General features: G+C 37.5%; 1 protein-coding gene across 1 annotated transcript in view; it reads left to right on the forward strand.

Moving 5' to 3' along the window:
• LOC128702919 (uncharacterized) overlaps nucleotides 1–12500 on the forward strand; it is a 174944-nt gene that overhangs the window by 143788 nt on the left and 18656 nt on the right. The window contains exons 8-11 of the mRNA XM_070102642.1: nucleotides 8160–8311; nucleotides 8915–9056; nucleotides 9412–9572; nucleotides 12229–12367. Of these exons, the coding sequence (XP_069958743.1) occupies nucleotides 8160–8311; nucleotides 8915–9056; nucleotides 9412–9572; nucleotides 12229–12367 (594 nt within the window). The remainder of the gene's footprint in view (nucleotides 1–8159; nucleotides 8312–8914; nucleotides 9057–9411; nucleotides 9573–12228; nucleotides 12368–12500) is intronic.

Consider the following 12500-nt stretch of genomic DNA (forward strand, 5'->3'; position numbering starts at 1 on the left):
ATAAATAGTATTTCGCTGAATACAGCAAAGAAGCTTATTTACAAACTTTGCTACAAACATAAAAATTCAACTTAAGTTGCAATGTTAAAACTAAGAAACTTTAAACACAAAATTCAATGTTTTCGACTTCAAAATACACTGGTGGGACTCGGATGAAATAAGAAGAGGAAAGTCGAAGTGAGGAAATAAAGCGAAGGCAGAAAGTAAACAATGAGGGCAAAAAAATTATAAATAAAGAACATTCTAATCTAAAATTTTAAACAGAAAGTCAAGATGAAAGGGACATAGAAAAGTCTGAGAATAATAAAAAGGTCATAGTTAAAATTCAGCAAAATATAAACTATTTCTGTATGAGAGAAGCATATAAAGAATATAAAATATCGATATGGACGAGAGAGTTGAAATGAAAAGAAAATTCCAATACGAGAAGAGAAATGGAGAAAAGACGAAATGATATAAAATAAGATAAAAATGTGGTTGAAAATCATTGTTAGATAAGGGAGAGAGAGAGAGAGAGAGAGTGCACCTTGAAATGGCTTGCGAACCGTAAGCTAAAAATTGGTAGATGAAGGAACCACCGGAATTAATTAAAAGCAAAATGGAAAAGCGATGCTTGAGTTGCAAATGAGAGATGTACATAGAATAAAAGAGAGACCGAGAGCACCAACTACGAGGTAATTGAAATAAAATGCAAGAGAAAAATCACAAATGAAAAGTGGACACAAGTAAGGAAATGCAGAGGAAAAGAGAAAAATAACTTTGCGGTGAATAGACAGAGAGAGAGAGAGAGAGAGAGAGAGAGAGAGAGACAGAGAGAGAGAGACAGACAGCAGATAATTTTGTATTGCACATGGAGGTTTTATGCAGAGGAATCAAAGAGAAAAACGTATGTCGTACAAGAGAAACTAGGACATATAAAAGCGTATGCTATGCATTGGCTATCTCCTCCTTGATGCTGGTGAGGGGCTCTTGATCTAGGGAATTGAATCTGTGCTCCAATTCCCTGATTGCCTTACCCCCCCTCTCTCACATAGATGCTGTATAATCCCATCGGGTTTAGCGCTTCCCATAATAAATATGCATTGGCATAATACTGCCTTAACTGTTCTCACTATTCCACTACCAGAGAAGTGAATTCCATTATTTCTACTTTTAAATTCTGTGTTCCGGTTTGACCCTAAGTAACTGAACTTCAAAAATTAATAAAGAATTCTTTTTGTGATTCTGGTGGTCATTCCTCAGCGTGGACTGATATTTGGAATCCTATATTTGTAAAGCAATTTTCCAACGGACTCCTGGAGGACTGAATTCATTTGGCACTAACAGACTAATGAACGGAGAGGAGGAGGAGGAGGGGAAGAGTGTACCAGTGCTCCACAAACTGCATTGGTAACAAGTTCTTACCTATGTTTGTGTTACACAGCTTGCCGCGGAGTTTCATACTAATATTTCACGTAACTGTATCTATAAATCGCTTTAAGAAGTTCTTCATTCTTGGTTATGTTTAATTTGCTTAGTATCAAGATGTTAATTAATTTTATCTGAATGAGCTAAACTCGCACGGGTCATACAGCTCCTGGGAAATGGGAGGCTTTAAGGTTAGATCCAGAGAAGAGAGTATACGTCCAATTCCTTGTTATAATTATTATAATTATGGGGAACCCTAAAGCCGTATTATTTCCAGTTCTTTGAATCAAAAGTCCCTCATATTAATCAAAGCACCTCCCTAGAGGGGACTTAGTATCTTGAAAGTTGGTATGAGGTAACGTCATAGCATCAGTTTGATTCTTAATGAACGAGTAGAGTTAAGTCTTCCTTTATATACATTTTCCTTCTTCTTATACTCGCGTTTTTAGTTTATCGCCAACATTTTTTTTTTTTCTGGCTTGCAACAATACGTAGCTTAATGTATATTGGGCCTTCAGTAATGATTTCTTCATTTGTCTCAGAGAAAAAAAAAAGAGAGCAAGAGAAAAAAAGAGAAAATGAGAGAGAGAGAGAGAGAGAGAGAGAGAGAGAGAGAGAGAGAGAGAGAGAGAGAGAGAAATGACCCGGTAGGGGGGAGAGGGGGTGGCAAGAAGTGAGAAGTGTGATGAGGACACGCCTTTCGGAAATGTTTTCCTTTGAACTGAGGAGGGTGTCAGAGGTGTTGCAGTGGCTGAGAGGCAACTCCACCTTAAAGATGTTTTGTCGGAACGTAAGAGGATTTCAACCACTGGAGAATGGGTAGTGACAGACCTGGAAAGTGACAAAACTGGTGTATGAGATGCCTGGAAGGTGTCACAGGTGTAAGTACTGTGAAAAAAAGGCTGAATTGGAAAGTGAGGTAACTAGAAAAAGATGATTGGAAGTTACAAGAGGCTGAGAAGAGTGGAAAAGGAGAGACCTGAAATGCTGAACTGTTTTAGTAATAATTATAACAGTAATATCAGAGGTGCATATTAAGTAATATTAAAAACACAAGAAAAAATATATATTTTTGGATATAAATGTATCGAGAATTATTGAAACAACTCGATAAACTGTAGCCATTGATTACGATTAAGACTTGTCAGAGAGCACTTGTTTTGTTTCCTGATGAATAAAACAGTCCGAACGATCTAAGACATCCTGTAAAGATAAACGGAATTTGTAGTTTTATATAAATGGTTTAGAAACACCGACGATAAGGCACTTGTGTAGCACTTGGGTATCTTTAACTTTGTCAGACACAACAACAACTTGGAATCTTGGTACAAAATCCATTAGTAGAAGTAGGTCATTGGCATGACCTACTTCCACTAATGGATTTTTCCCTGGTGACGCCGCCTCCAATTGCTTCACCTCACGTGTCTCCAGTACACAAGCCCCTTCGTACGTATGCTGTACTTTTATCAAAATTGGTGGACGGAACATATCTCCAGGCTAAGAGACTGATTTCCTCAAACTCTGTCATTTTCCACTGTTCTTGTCTATGTTGGATTGATGAAGCCACTGTCTGGCGAAACGTTTCTACAGTATACTCAAGTGTTGCACAAGTGTGATTTGTAGTGGCAAATTATAGCTATTCGTTAAATTATTGGTTACTTAAAAATATTGTAGAATATTGTTATTATTTTTTCTTAAATTATTGCTTAATTGATTTTGTAGTTGAAGCAACAACAGCAGGAGCTGTAGTAGTAGTAGCAGTAGTATAGTATGGTGCTGCAGCCTTTGTACAAGCGGTAAAACCCGTATTACTAACGAAAGTATCGAATGAAAATATATTTGAGCGAAAAGTATTGAAAAGTGTCGTCTTTTACAATGTACTGGTACCAGACTTTTCACTTACGATAAGGAACCATGTAACAGGAGTGCTAAACCTCCCAACAACGTCGCCCAGGATGATACGTGAGGATAGGCTCAAGGAAATACCATTAGAGAGAGAGAGAGAGAGAAATTGGAAGAGAGAAACAGATCTGATTACTTTTTGACTTGGTAGGAGATTATGTTCCTGTGCAGCTGATTCTGCCTATCCAGTTTATTTTTGCTACGACAGGTATCCTCTTGAGGACCTCGTTAGAAGCCCTGATAAGACTTAATGTTTCACAAGCAGATGTAGGTGGTCTGCTTACAGCTAGAGCACCCACTGCCTTCGTACCTGGGAAGGCGCTGCGTAGTGAAGATAAATGGTGAGAGAATGAAGAATACAAGTCAGTAAAGTAGCTAGAACAATTCGCAAATAACTCGCTTTTGGAAAGGAAATTTTAGACGACCTTTCGGTCCGTCCTGGACTATTATTAAATTTAAGAATAGTCAGCATGATTACTTCTTGCCCTTGTAGTTAGTGCTTCAGATTGGCACTTAGATTATTTCAGTGGCTGTGAAAAACAGCAATAGCTTTCTTCAGGTTGCATCCTTAAGTCTATTGATAGTTTATAAGAGTCCTCAAGTGGTGTTCGTGTACCGACATTGCCCTCAAAACGATTTATATTGGAATTTTCACTGCTTACGTTACAGATCATATAACTGTCAGTCGTGTTGTCGAGTGACTAGGTGTTATATTTCTCCCAGTGTATTAGTTCCAGCTCTTGTCAGTCCTACCAGGCTCCGTTGAACAGCCTTTGGATTTGGTCGATCTGATTCTTTACAATTCTTTCAAATGAACTGAAGACCCTCAAAGGTCTTTAGGTAGGATTCTGTATATTACATACATTATCTCCTGGCGAGTAAGTTATTGGATTTTTATCCGCTCCATCTTATTTTCTTTTACTTGTAGCCCACAGATGCCTTGATGCATTGCAAAGTCTTAAGGTTTCCAAGAGCAACATAATTCAATTTTCCATCATATGAGTGACGGTTGAAATAGTTCCTTATGCTGCACTTGACATGTTTCGTCTCTAGTAGTATACCAACAAACTGAAGAATCTCAGAAATTTATAAAACAGGCGACATACCTGGGAAGATAGAGAGAGCTATAAGTAATGCCAGAGGAAGAAGTGTAGGGAAGAGCGGGTCGTGGGGTGTGTGTGTGTGTGTGTGTGTGTGTGTGTGTGTGTGTGTGTGCGTGTGCGTGTGGGTGGATGATTGTGTTGATGGGTGGGCGGGTGTCACTGTGGATGGGTGGGTGGCTATGAGCATAGATGGTTCGACGCTTGTGTAATGGGTGTAGCTATGCGAATGGGTGTGTGGTTGGCTGTGTGAATAGGTGGGTAATTGTGTGAATGGGTGGGTAGCTGAGAGAACTGATGGGAGGTGACTGTGTGAATAGAAGAGTGATCGTGTGAACGAGTGGGTTGTGAGACTATTAAACGTATAAGAGAAAATTTTAGAAAGGACTTAATTTTAAATGACTTCTTGCTGACCAGATTTACCTATATATATATATATATATATATATATATATATATATATATATATATATATATATATATATATATATATATATATATTATTACTAAACATACAAGAATATACATTTCTGCTACCAATGCATGTATGTAGTACCACTACACAGAATCCTGTATCTCTAGTACTACCATAGGGTTGGGTACTACATATCACTGAGTTTCATTAAAATTCTCTTTCTATGAAAGCCAATAACACAATAAACTGAAGCACAGTTGTGCAATTTTCCAATCACCTGAGCCCCATTGTAAGAGTACAAGGGAAAAAAAATATCAGAAACGTACGTGCACAATAGTCACCAACCGTAACTAACCATCTCTAACTATCTTCAGTCGTCGCAACCCTAACTAACCGTTAAGGTCATTAGCCGTCATTCAGTATGTTTTCAACCATTAAGTATCGTTACAAGTTGTCATCAATTGTCACTGTCATTAACCACCGCTAACGGTCCCTAACTGCCAGCATCCAACGATATCCGTTACCGACCATCACCACACGTCACACGTCACCACACATCTCCATATGTCTTCACTCGTAATCTCTCGTTGTTATTTTTATCGCCATCTCTACCCATTTTTCGTTCTCTACCTGCATATTACATTTCTTCCTCATTCTGTCGGACTCAGTCTCTATTTATACTAAACTGTTCACAAATTATATATATATATATATATATATATATATATATATATATATATATATATATATATATATATATAATATATGTATATATGTCGTGCCGAATAGGCAGAACTTGCGATCTTGGCTTAAATAGCAACGCTCATCTTGCCATATAAGACAAGCGAAAATTTGTGTATGCAATAATTTCGCCAAAATCATTCTGAACCTAACGAAAAAATATATATTTCATTGTGTTTGTTTAGTATTAAATTACTGTAAACAAATCTAAAATATATTCAGTTGGGTTAGGCTAAAATAAATTGTTCTTGTTATAACAAGGTTAGGTAAGTTTTCTAAGTTCCTTTTGGTGCAAATTTAAAAAAAAATACATTAACATTAATGAAAAAAAAATATCTTTAAACGTATAAGAGAAAATTTTAGAAAGGATATAATTTTAAATGAGTTCTTGCTAATTGACCAGTTTTACATATTCGGCACGACATTATATATATATATATATATATATATATATATATATATATATATATATATATATATATATATATATATATATATATATATATATATATATATAATACACACATACACATCTTTCCTGCTCTCTTCCTCTCCATCTCCCTCGGCCTTCCCCTCGCATGACAGTAACACACAAATTCTCTTAAACAAAATTGAACCCTTCATATCCAACGCACTAAATGCATCGAGAGTTAGAAGGCACGGAACTCCGCCATCCATCCTTCCTGACAGCCGAACGGAATCCGAAATTAAACCTCGATCTAAGGCACACACGAGGATTTCGGCCAATTCTGACCCAATGGCAGCTCCCTGTATACTAACACGGGCACTAGAAATTGAGCCGAATTCAGCCTATAAATGGCGGGTCTTATAACGGATGCAAGTTAAGAGTATCCGTTAATTCGTTATTTTTTTTAGATTGGGTTGAAAAATGATGCTGATTAAGGAAAAATGAGGTTGAATTAGAAATTATGATTAAAACGATAACCAACTGATTTATTTAGGCTATAGATATATATAACGTTTTTTATATATTAGACCAAAAGTGGAATTTGCAGCATTAAGGGATGGAGTGACACAAAATAGCGTAAACTTTATTATGACGATTCGCTTTAAGAAGGCTTGATCAAGTTGTCTCTCTTCATTCTCTTGTCGCCTCGTTATGTTCTCCACACACCCACACAAGAACCTGTAAATAAAAATTTAAAATTATTAGACATGTGACGAAGAAAAACTGGAAGAAAAGCACTAAACGCTTTTTTTAATTCCTTGAAAAATGTCTCACTTCAATTGATGGAATAATTATTAGCTAACCTACATTTTGTGGAGGAAAAATTTAACTGCTGACTACACATAAGATTGCTTTTGAAGGACCTATACAGGGAGTAACTTTTTTCCAGGGCTAATTAGTGTGAAAATGAATGATGATGGAGCTTTAAGGATGAGAACCAGTTCCTCTTCATGATTTACTCTTGATAAGAGACTTCGTAAGATGAGTGCGATACACAGCAGCTGAAAATGTTGATGTGTCTGGCTCATTGGTGTCCTTGTAGGTGAAGGAGGAGACTCAGGGCTGGAGTGGTTTTTTTTAGGCTAAAGGCTGATTAATGCTCCTTAAAGATGAAGTCCTGAAGGTTTTAACTGGCCACTGCGGCAGTAATGCCAGAGCACAGGAACACGTAAGACCTTGGAATTAGCAGAAGGATATAGGTGTCGGTCGGAACGACGGTAGACAGTCTAAAAGACAGTAAGCCGTATCTACAGATTATATATATATATATATATATATATATATATATATATATATATATATATATATATATATATATATAATTCAAGAGATTTTGGGAGACAATACACTCGTATACCCTGTAAGGTGATTAAAGCAATAGTAATTAATAAACTGCTAGGAAACCAATATGGATTAAGAGAAGGGAGAGCTTTACTAACCCATTTTTTTAATACGAGGGAAATATGACTAGGAACGGGCAGAAGGAAGGCCTGGAGGGGAGATTTAGCTCGCCAAGGTAACGGTCTGTATCAGGTTATATTTCAGGACCTCAATCTCTCGCTGTCTGTGTGTGTGTGTGTGTGTATATATATATATATATATATATATATATATATATATATATATATATATATATATATATATATATATATATATATATAATGTCGTGCCGAATATGTAAAACTGGTCAATTAGCAAGAACTCATTTAAAATTAAGTCCGTTCTAAAATTTTCTCTTATACATTTAAAGATATATTTATTTCATTAACGTTAATGTAAAAAATTTTAATTTTGCACCAAAAGAATCTTAGAAAACTTACCTAACATTATTATAACAAGAATAATTTATTTTAGCCTAACCCAACTAAATATATTTTAGATTTGTTTACAGTAATTTAATACTAAACAAACACAGTGAAATATATTTTTTTCGTTATGTTCAGAATGATTTTGGCGAAATTATTGCATACACAAATTTTCACTTGTCTTATATGGCAAGTTGAATTCTGCCTATTCGGCACGACATACATATACATATATATATATATATATATATATATATATATATATATATATATATATATATATGTGTGTGTGTGTGTGTGTATATATATCCACCCATCAGATACTCCAGTGTGCCTCAACTCTAAAATGACCTACCACGGTGCTGCTCGTTACGAGCAGGTCAACATCCCTTGTGACCTTGATGCCTACCCTACGCCCCACGCATACCGCTGGACTTTCAACAACAGTGGAGAGAGTGTGGACATTTCTCAGGTAGGATATGTGTAGCCTCCACACCACTTATCCTCAATTTCTCGACTTTAAAATTTCCTAGTCTTTACACTTCATTCTCTCGCCTTGGCTATCTACCCAACTTCGTAAGCTTTTCCTACTCCCATGCAAAACAACCTTTTGTCTCTTTTATACCTGCTATACTATTTCTACAAAAACTTATGTATTTTCCTATATTTTTATCCTACAAAATCTTTACAACGTTCTCTGTCTTCTAGATATTAAACTTTTCGCCAAGTTGATACACTTTGTAACACACTAGTTAATACTTCTCCTGTCATTGTTACTCCTTTATACTGTATTTTCTGATCTCTTGCTTTGTGATATATTTATATAACACGAAAGACGTGATCGCCTTGTTGACACTAACAGGGCTTTACTCTCGCCATGTTCAAGATCACAACAGTCTCAGGGGCAAATATAGACACGAGATATTCATAGCTACTTAAGTACATAGCTTATAAAAACTAATGAAAATGTGTGAAGTAATGGAAGCAAAGATTTTTATATTTAATGAACACTTGTAATTCTTCTCTTTTCATTAATATGTATTTCGCTTCACCTTTGTGTGTGTGTGTGTGACAGGACCACATTCTGGTTGAGGGGTGGCGATCTACTGTGAGTTACACTCCCAACACCGAGCTTGACTATGGAACTCTCCTCTGCTGGGGAATCAACACCGTGGGACTGCAACGGCACCCCTGTGTTTTCCATGTCTTTCCTGCCGGTGAGTGCATCTAATCTTTCATTTTCGTGAATGGAATTAAAATATAGATGGATAAGACCCTGTTATGGTTGAGAGTTGAAGTAAGGGCAGACGATGAGAGGAAGATCAAAGGCGCCTGGAGAGGAAGGATAAGTGGCAGGCCTTGACCCAGCTGCATGTCAGAAAGTTAAGAAGCTGGTCTATGTTTTGGCTCCTGGTACAGGATATTTATTCTAGTTTATTATGCTGTTCTAAAGTATTAATGGCGCATTCTTGTCGTGTTTCGTATTCTGAGTGTGAGAGTCCTGTACGCAGTCATCAAATCACCTGAACATCGCAAATCTCTTTCTCATGGCATCCATCTCTGGTTCTCCAGGACACCCAGACCCGGTGCATAACTGCTCTATGTACAACTTAAGCGTGACAACGGTGAGTCTGAGGTGTGTGGCTGGCTTCGACGGCGGCCTCCCTCAAACCTTCCTTCTGGAACTCTACGAGTCGAACTCCGACCGCCTCCTGGCTAACACCTCCAGTCCGGTAAGTTAGTGGAGCGAGTTGAATAATAAACCGTCCTCTATTGGGTATCCAATAGACTACCTGTTGCATGTATTGGGAAACTATTGGACCTTTCAAGGACCCATTTATAGGGTCTTAGGTCTCTCTTTTCGTGTCTTGGGACCCTGTGTTGAGTTTCTTTAACGCGTGCTACCCCTCTGTTATGGGTTTTGATCCTGAATTTGTTGGGCGGGGCCTCTCTTATGGGTCTTTAGAGCCTCTTTTATAGATCTTAGAACCATCTAGTGGATATTCGAAGATCAGCTGTAGTTGGTTTTGGGACCTTGGTTAAGAGTATTTTTATAGTGCATCGTGAGATCTACAGGTCGTGAAGAGACGTTTTGATTTGTCTCATACACTGGGAACTTTCATTATACTGGGACCTTATTTTTCGAAAACTGAAACTATTCTGAGGCCAGATTTTTGTCTTTTACTGGTATTTTTTCATTCGCATATTAGCTGCTTTATTATTGTCCTCACACAGGTGAATAAACGATCGTACAAAGGATAGAGGCATTAACAGAGGAATTCAAAATGGTAAAGTTTTGACTTGGAAAAGAAATGGGCAAGTACTGAGTCTAAAGCATACGTGAAGACGTGTAGACAATTATTTAACAACAGTGATGAAAATACTCTATTATTATTACTATTATTATTACAGTTTGGGAAGCGTTAAATCCGTTAGAGGTCATTTAAATGAGTAACGGTTGGGAACTAGATATGATACAAGGGGAGGACAGCTTTAAATCCTTGGATCAAGAGCTTTTCACAAACAACAACGAACTTTTACCCCCAAAGGAATAAATACTCTGGAAATGTCTCAGTAAAGGTTAGGTAAATACAGGAGTGAGAATGGTTTTGTATAAACAGGAATGGCCTCTCCTGGGCCATTAGGCTTTCACCAGTTCCCTTTGTTCTTATGTTCTAATCCTCGCTTAAGCTGTGAGTTTTACCGTGAGTATTTTATAAATTTATTTATGCGGTTTCGCTTACAGAATTTTGAGGCTTTACGAGTAAATTTACGGTTTAAAGAGTAGTACTTCTAAAAAAAACCTCGATTAGGTTTTGTGTGTATACGAGTATCTGCAGGATATTATATATTGGGTATTTTTTAGTTTAAATTAAGGGTCATGGAATCCGTTCAGACAACGCGTTAGGTTCGAGTACAGGCTGGAGCACCGTGCATCAGTCTTACAATTAAATATTTGCATAGGAGTCCAGTTTCGCTTTTAGAAATTGATAGGTATAGAAGTATTAACAAACGTAATGCCGATTTTCGATTCATGAAAGAAAGGTAACTGTGGAAAACTATTTAAAATTAACTGATCTTGGCATTTATTAACTATCAGCACTATTAATGGTCATTAATGTACTGAATGAATATTAGGAAAATATAAACTGAGAATATTAAAAAAACAGTTACATATCATGAAACCATGGATTTCATCATACATACATAAACCTTGCAACGAAATTCTGTTCCACACTAAATGTGGAAACACGAGAGTCAAGCAGTGGAACGCAACTGGTCCTCAGTGTGTGTTTACATCTTGACCCTCAGGCAGGTACACCATGGATTTAGAAGCTCAGCAAGGCAGGGGTATTCACGTTGTAAGCCAAGGCAGTAAAGTTTAATATTTTATCTGAATATATATCTACGCACGGATGTGTGTGTGCGCGTGCAGATTTTGCGTATATGAACACGCTTGTTACGCATTGTTTGTGGGGAAATACTAAGTATATCAACACGCTTGTTACTAGGAGCGCTAGTTGAAATGAATACTCTAGGGCAAATAAAGGAGGTTGAATGCTTTCTCCCTGGAGATCTTATTTATTAGGGTATGTTGTAGGAATGCGGAGATTTTTAATTTGAAAAATTTGGTTTGGCAAAGAATAACTTTTATATAACATATGTTCGTTCTCTCACTTTCTTTGTCTCTCTCTCTCTCTTTCTCTCTGTGACTCGTAAAATCGTAATGACACAGTTGTAAATATCTCACTGAAAGGAGTTTGTATAGAAATACACCCAACTGGACGAATCTTATTTAGCGGGCATAACACAGTGGATAACGCGCTGGCCTGCTAGTTTCAGCACTCCCATGCCTTGAGTTCGAATCCCATGTAGTGGGTGTTCATGAGGAGATATTGGAGTAAGAAATACATGCATTTGATGTCTTGGAGGCGTATAATTAAAAGTCTAGAGGAATGGAGCCACGAACCTTGCCTTGTCCAGTCTATGCCTAGCGGGAACTGACCGCGAGACCTCTGGCTTACTGTTCACATGTGCTGGGTCTTGTGAAGTCACGGCTAGCAAGGGAGTCTATCAATAAAGTAGCTGTGATTATCTTAAGTATACTACACAGTAACACTATTGACACCCATTCCATTTCGGAAATACTCTTTTTCTCTTTTCCTCTCTCATTACCCTAGTTACCTTTCGTCTCAAAAGATAAGGTGAAGGTAAGGGGCTCATATTTCGAGGAAGAGGATGCATCTTCCCCTTCCTTGGATCAACCCTGATTGTCTTCCATTCCCCATTTGCTGTATGACCCCCTAAGAATTTAGAATTATCCCATAATTGAAACATAATATATCTAATTCTCACACTCTCCTTGGTGCCCCGGGGATACGAACGTAGGTCCCAGTGTTCTCCGTGGCTGGGTTGCCAGCGGGAATGACCTTCACAGCCAGAGTCTACTCCTTCAATACCAAGGGCAGTGCCGATGTTCTTACCTTCCATGTCTACACGCTTAAGGACCTCGCAGAGAAACGTACAGGTTAGATCAGTTTCCCTTGTGTATACTTACCTATTTGTACTCGCTTGTTTGTGATTGCAGGGGTTAAGTCACAGCTCTTGACTTCTCTTCCCCGTGTGATTGTATTCACCTATATGTGGTTTCAGGGGAGTGC

The sequence above is a fragment of the Cherax quadricarinatus genome, chromosome 82 (assembly GCF_038502225.1).
Source record: "Cherax quadricarinatus isolate ZL_2023a chromosome 82, ASM3850222v1, whole genome shotgun sequence".
Taxonomy (NCBI): domain Eukaryota; kingdom Metazoa; phylum Arthropoda; class Malacostraca; order Decapoda; family Parastacidae; genus Cherax; species Cherax quadricarinatus.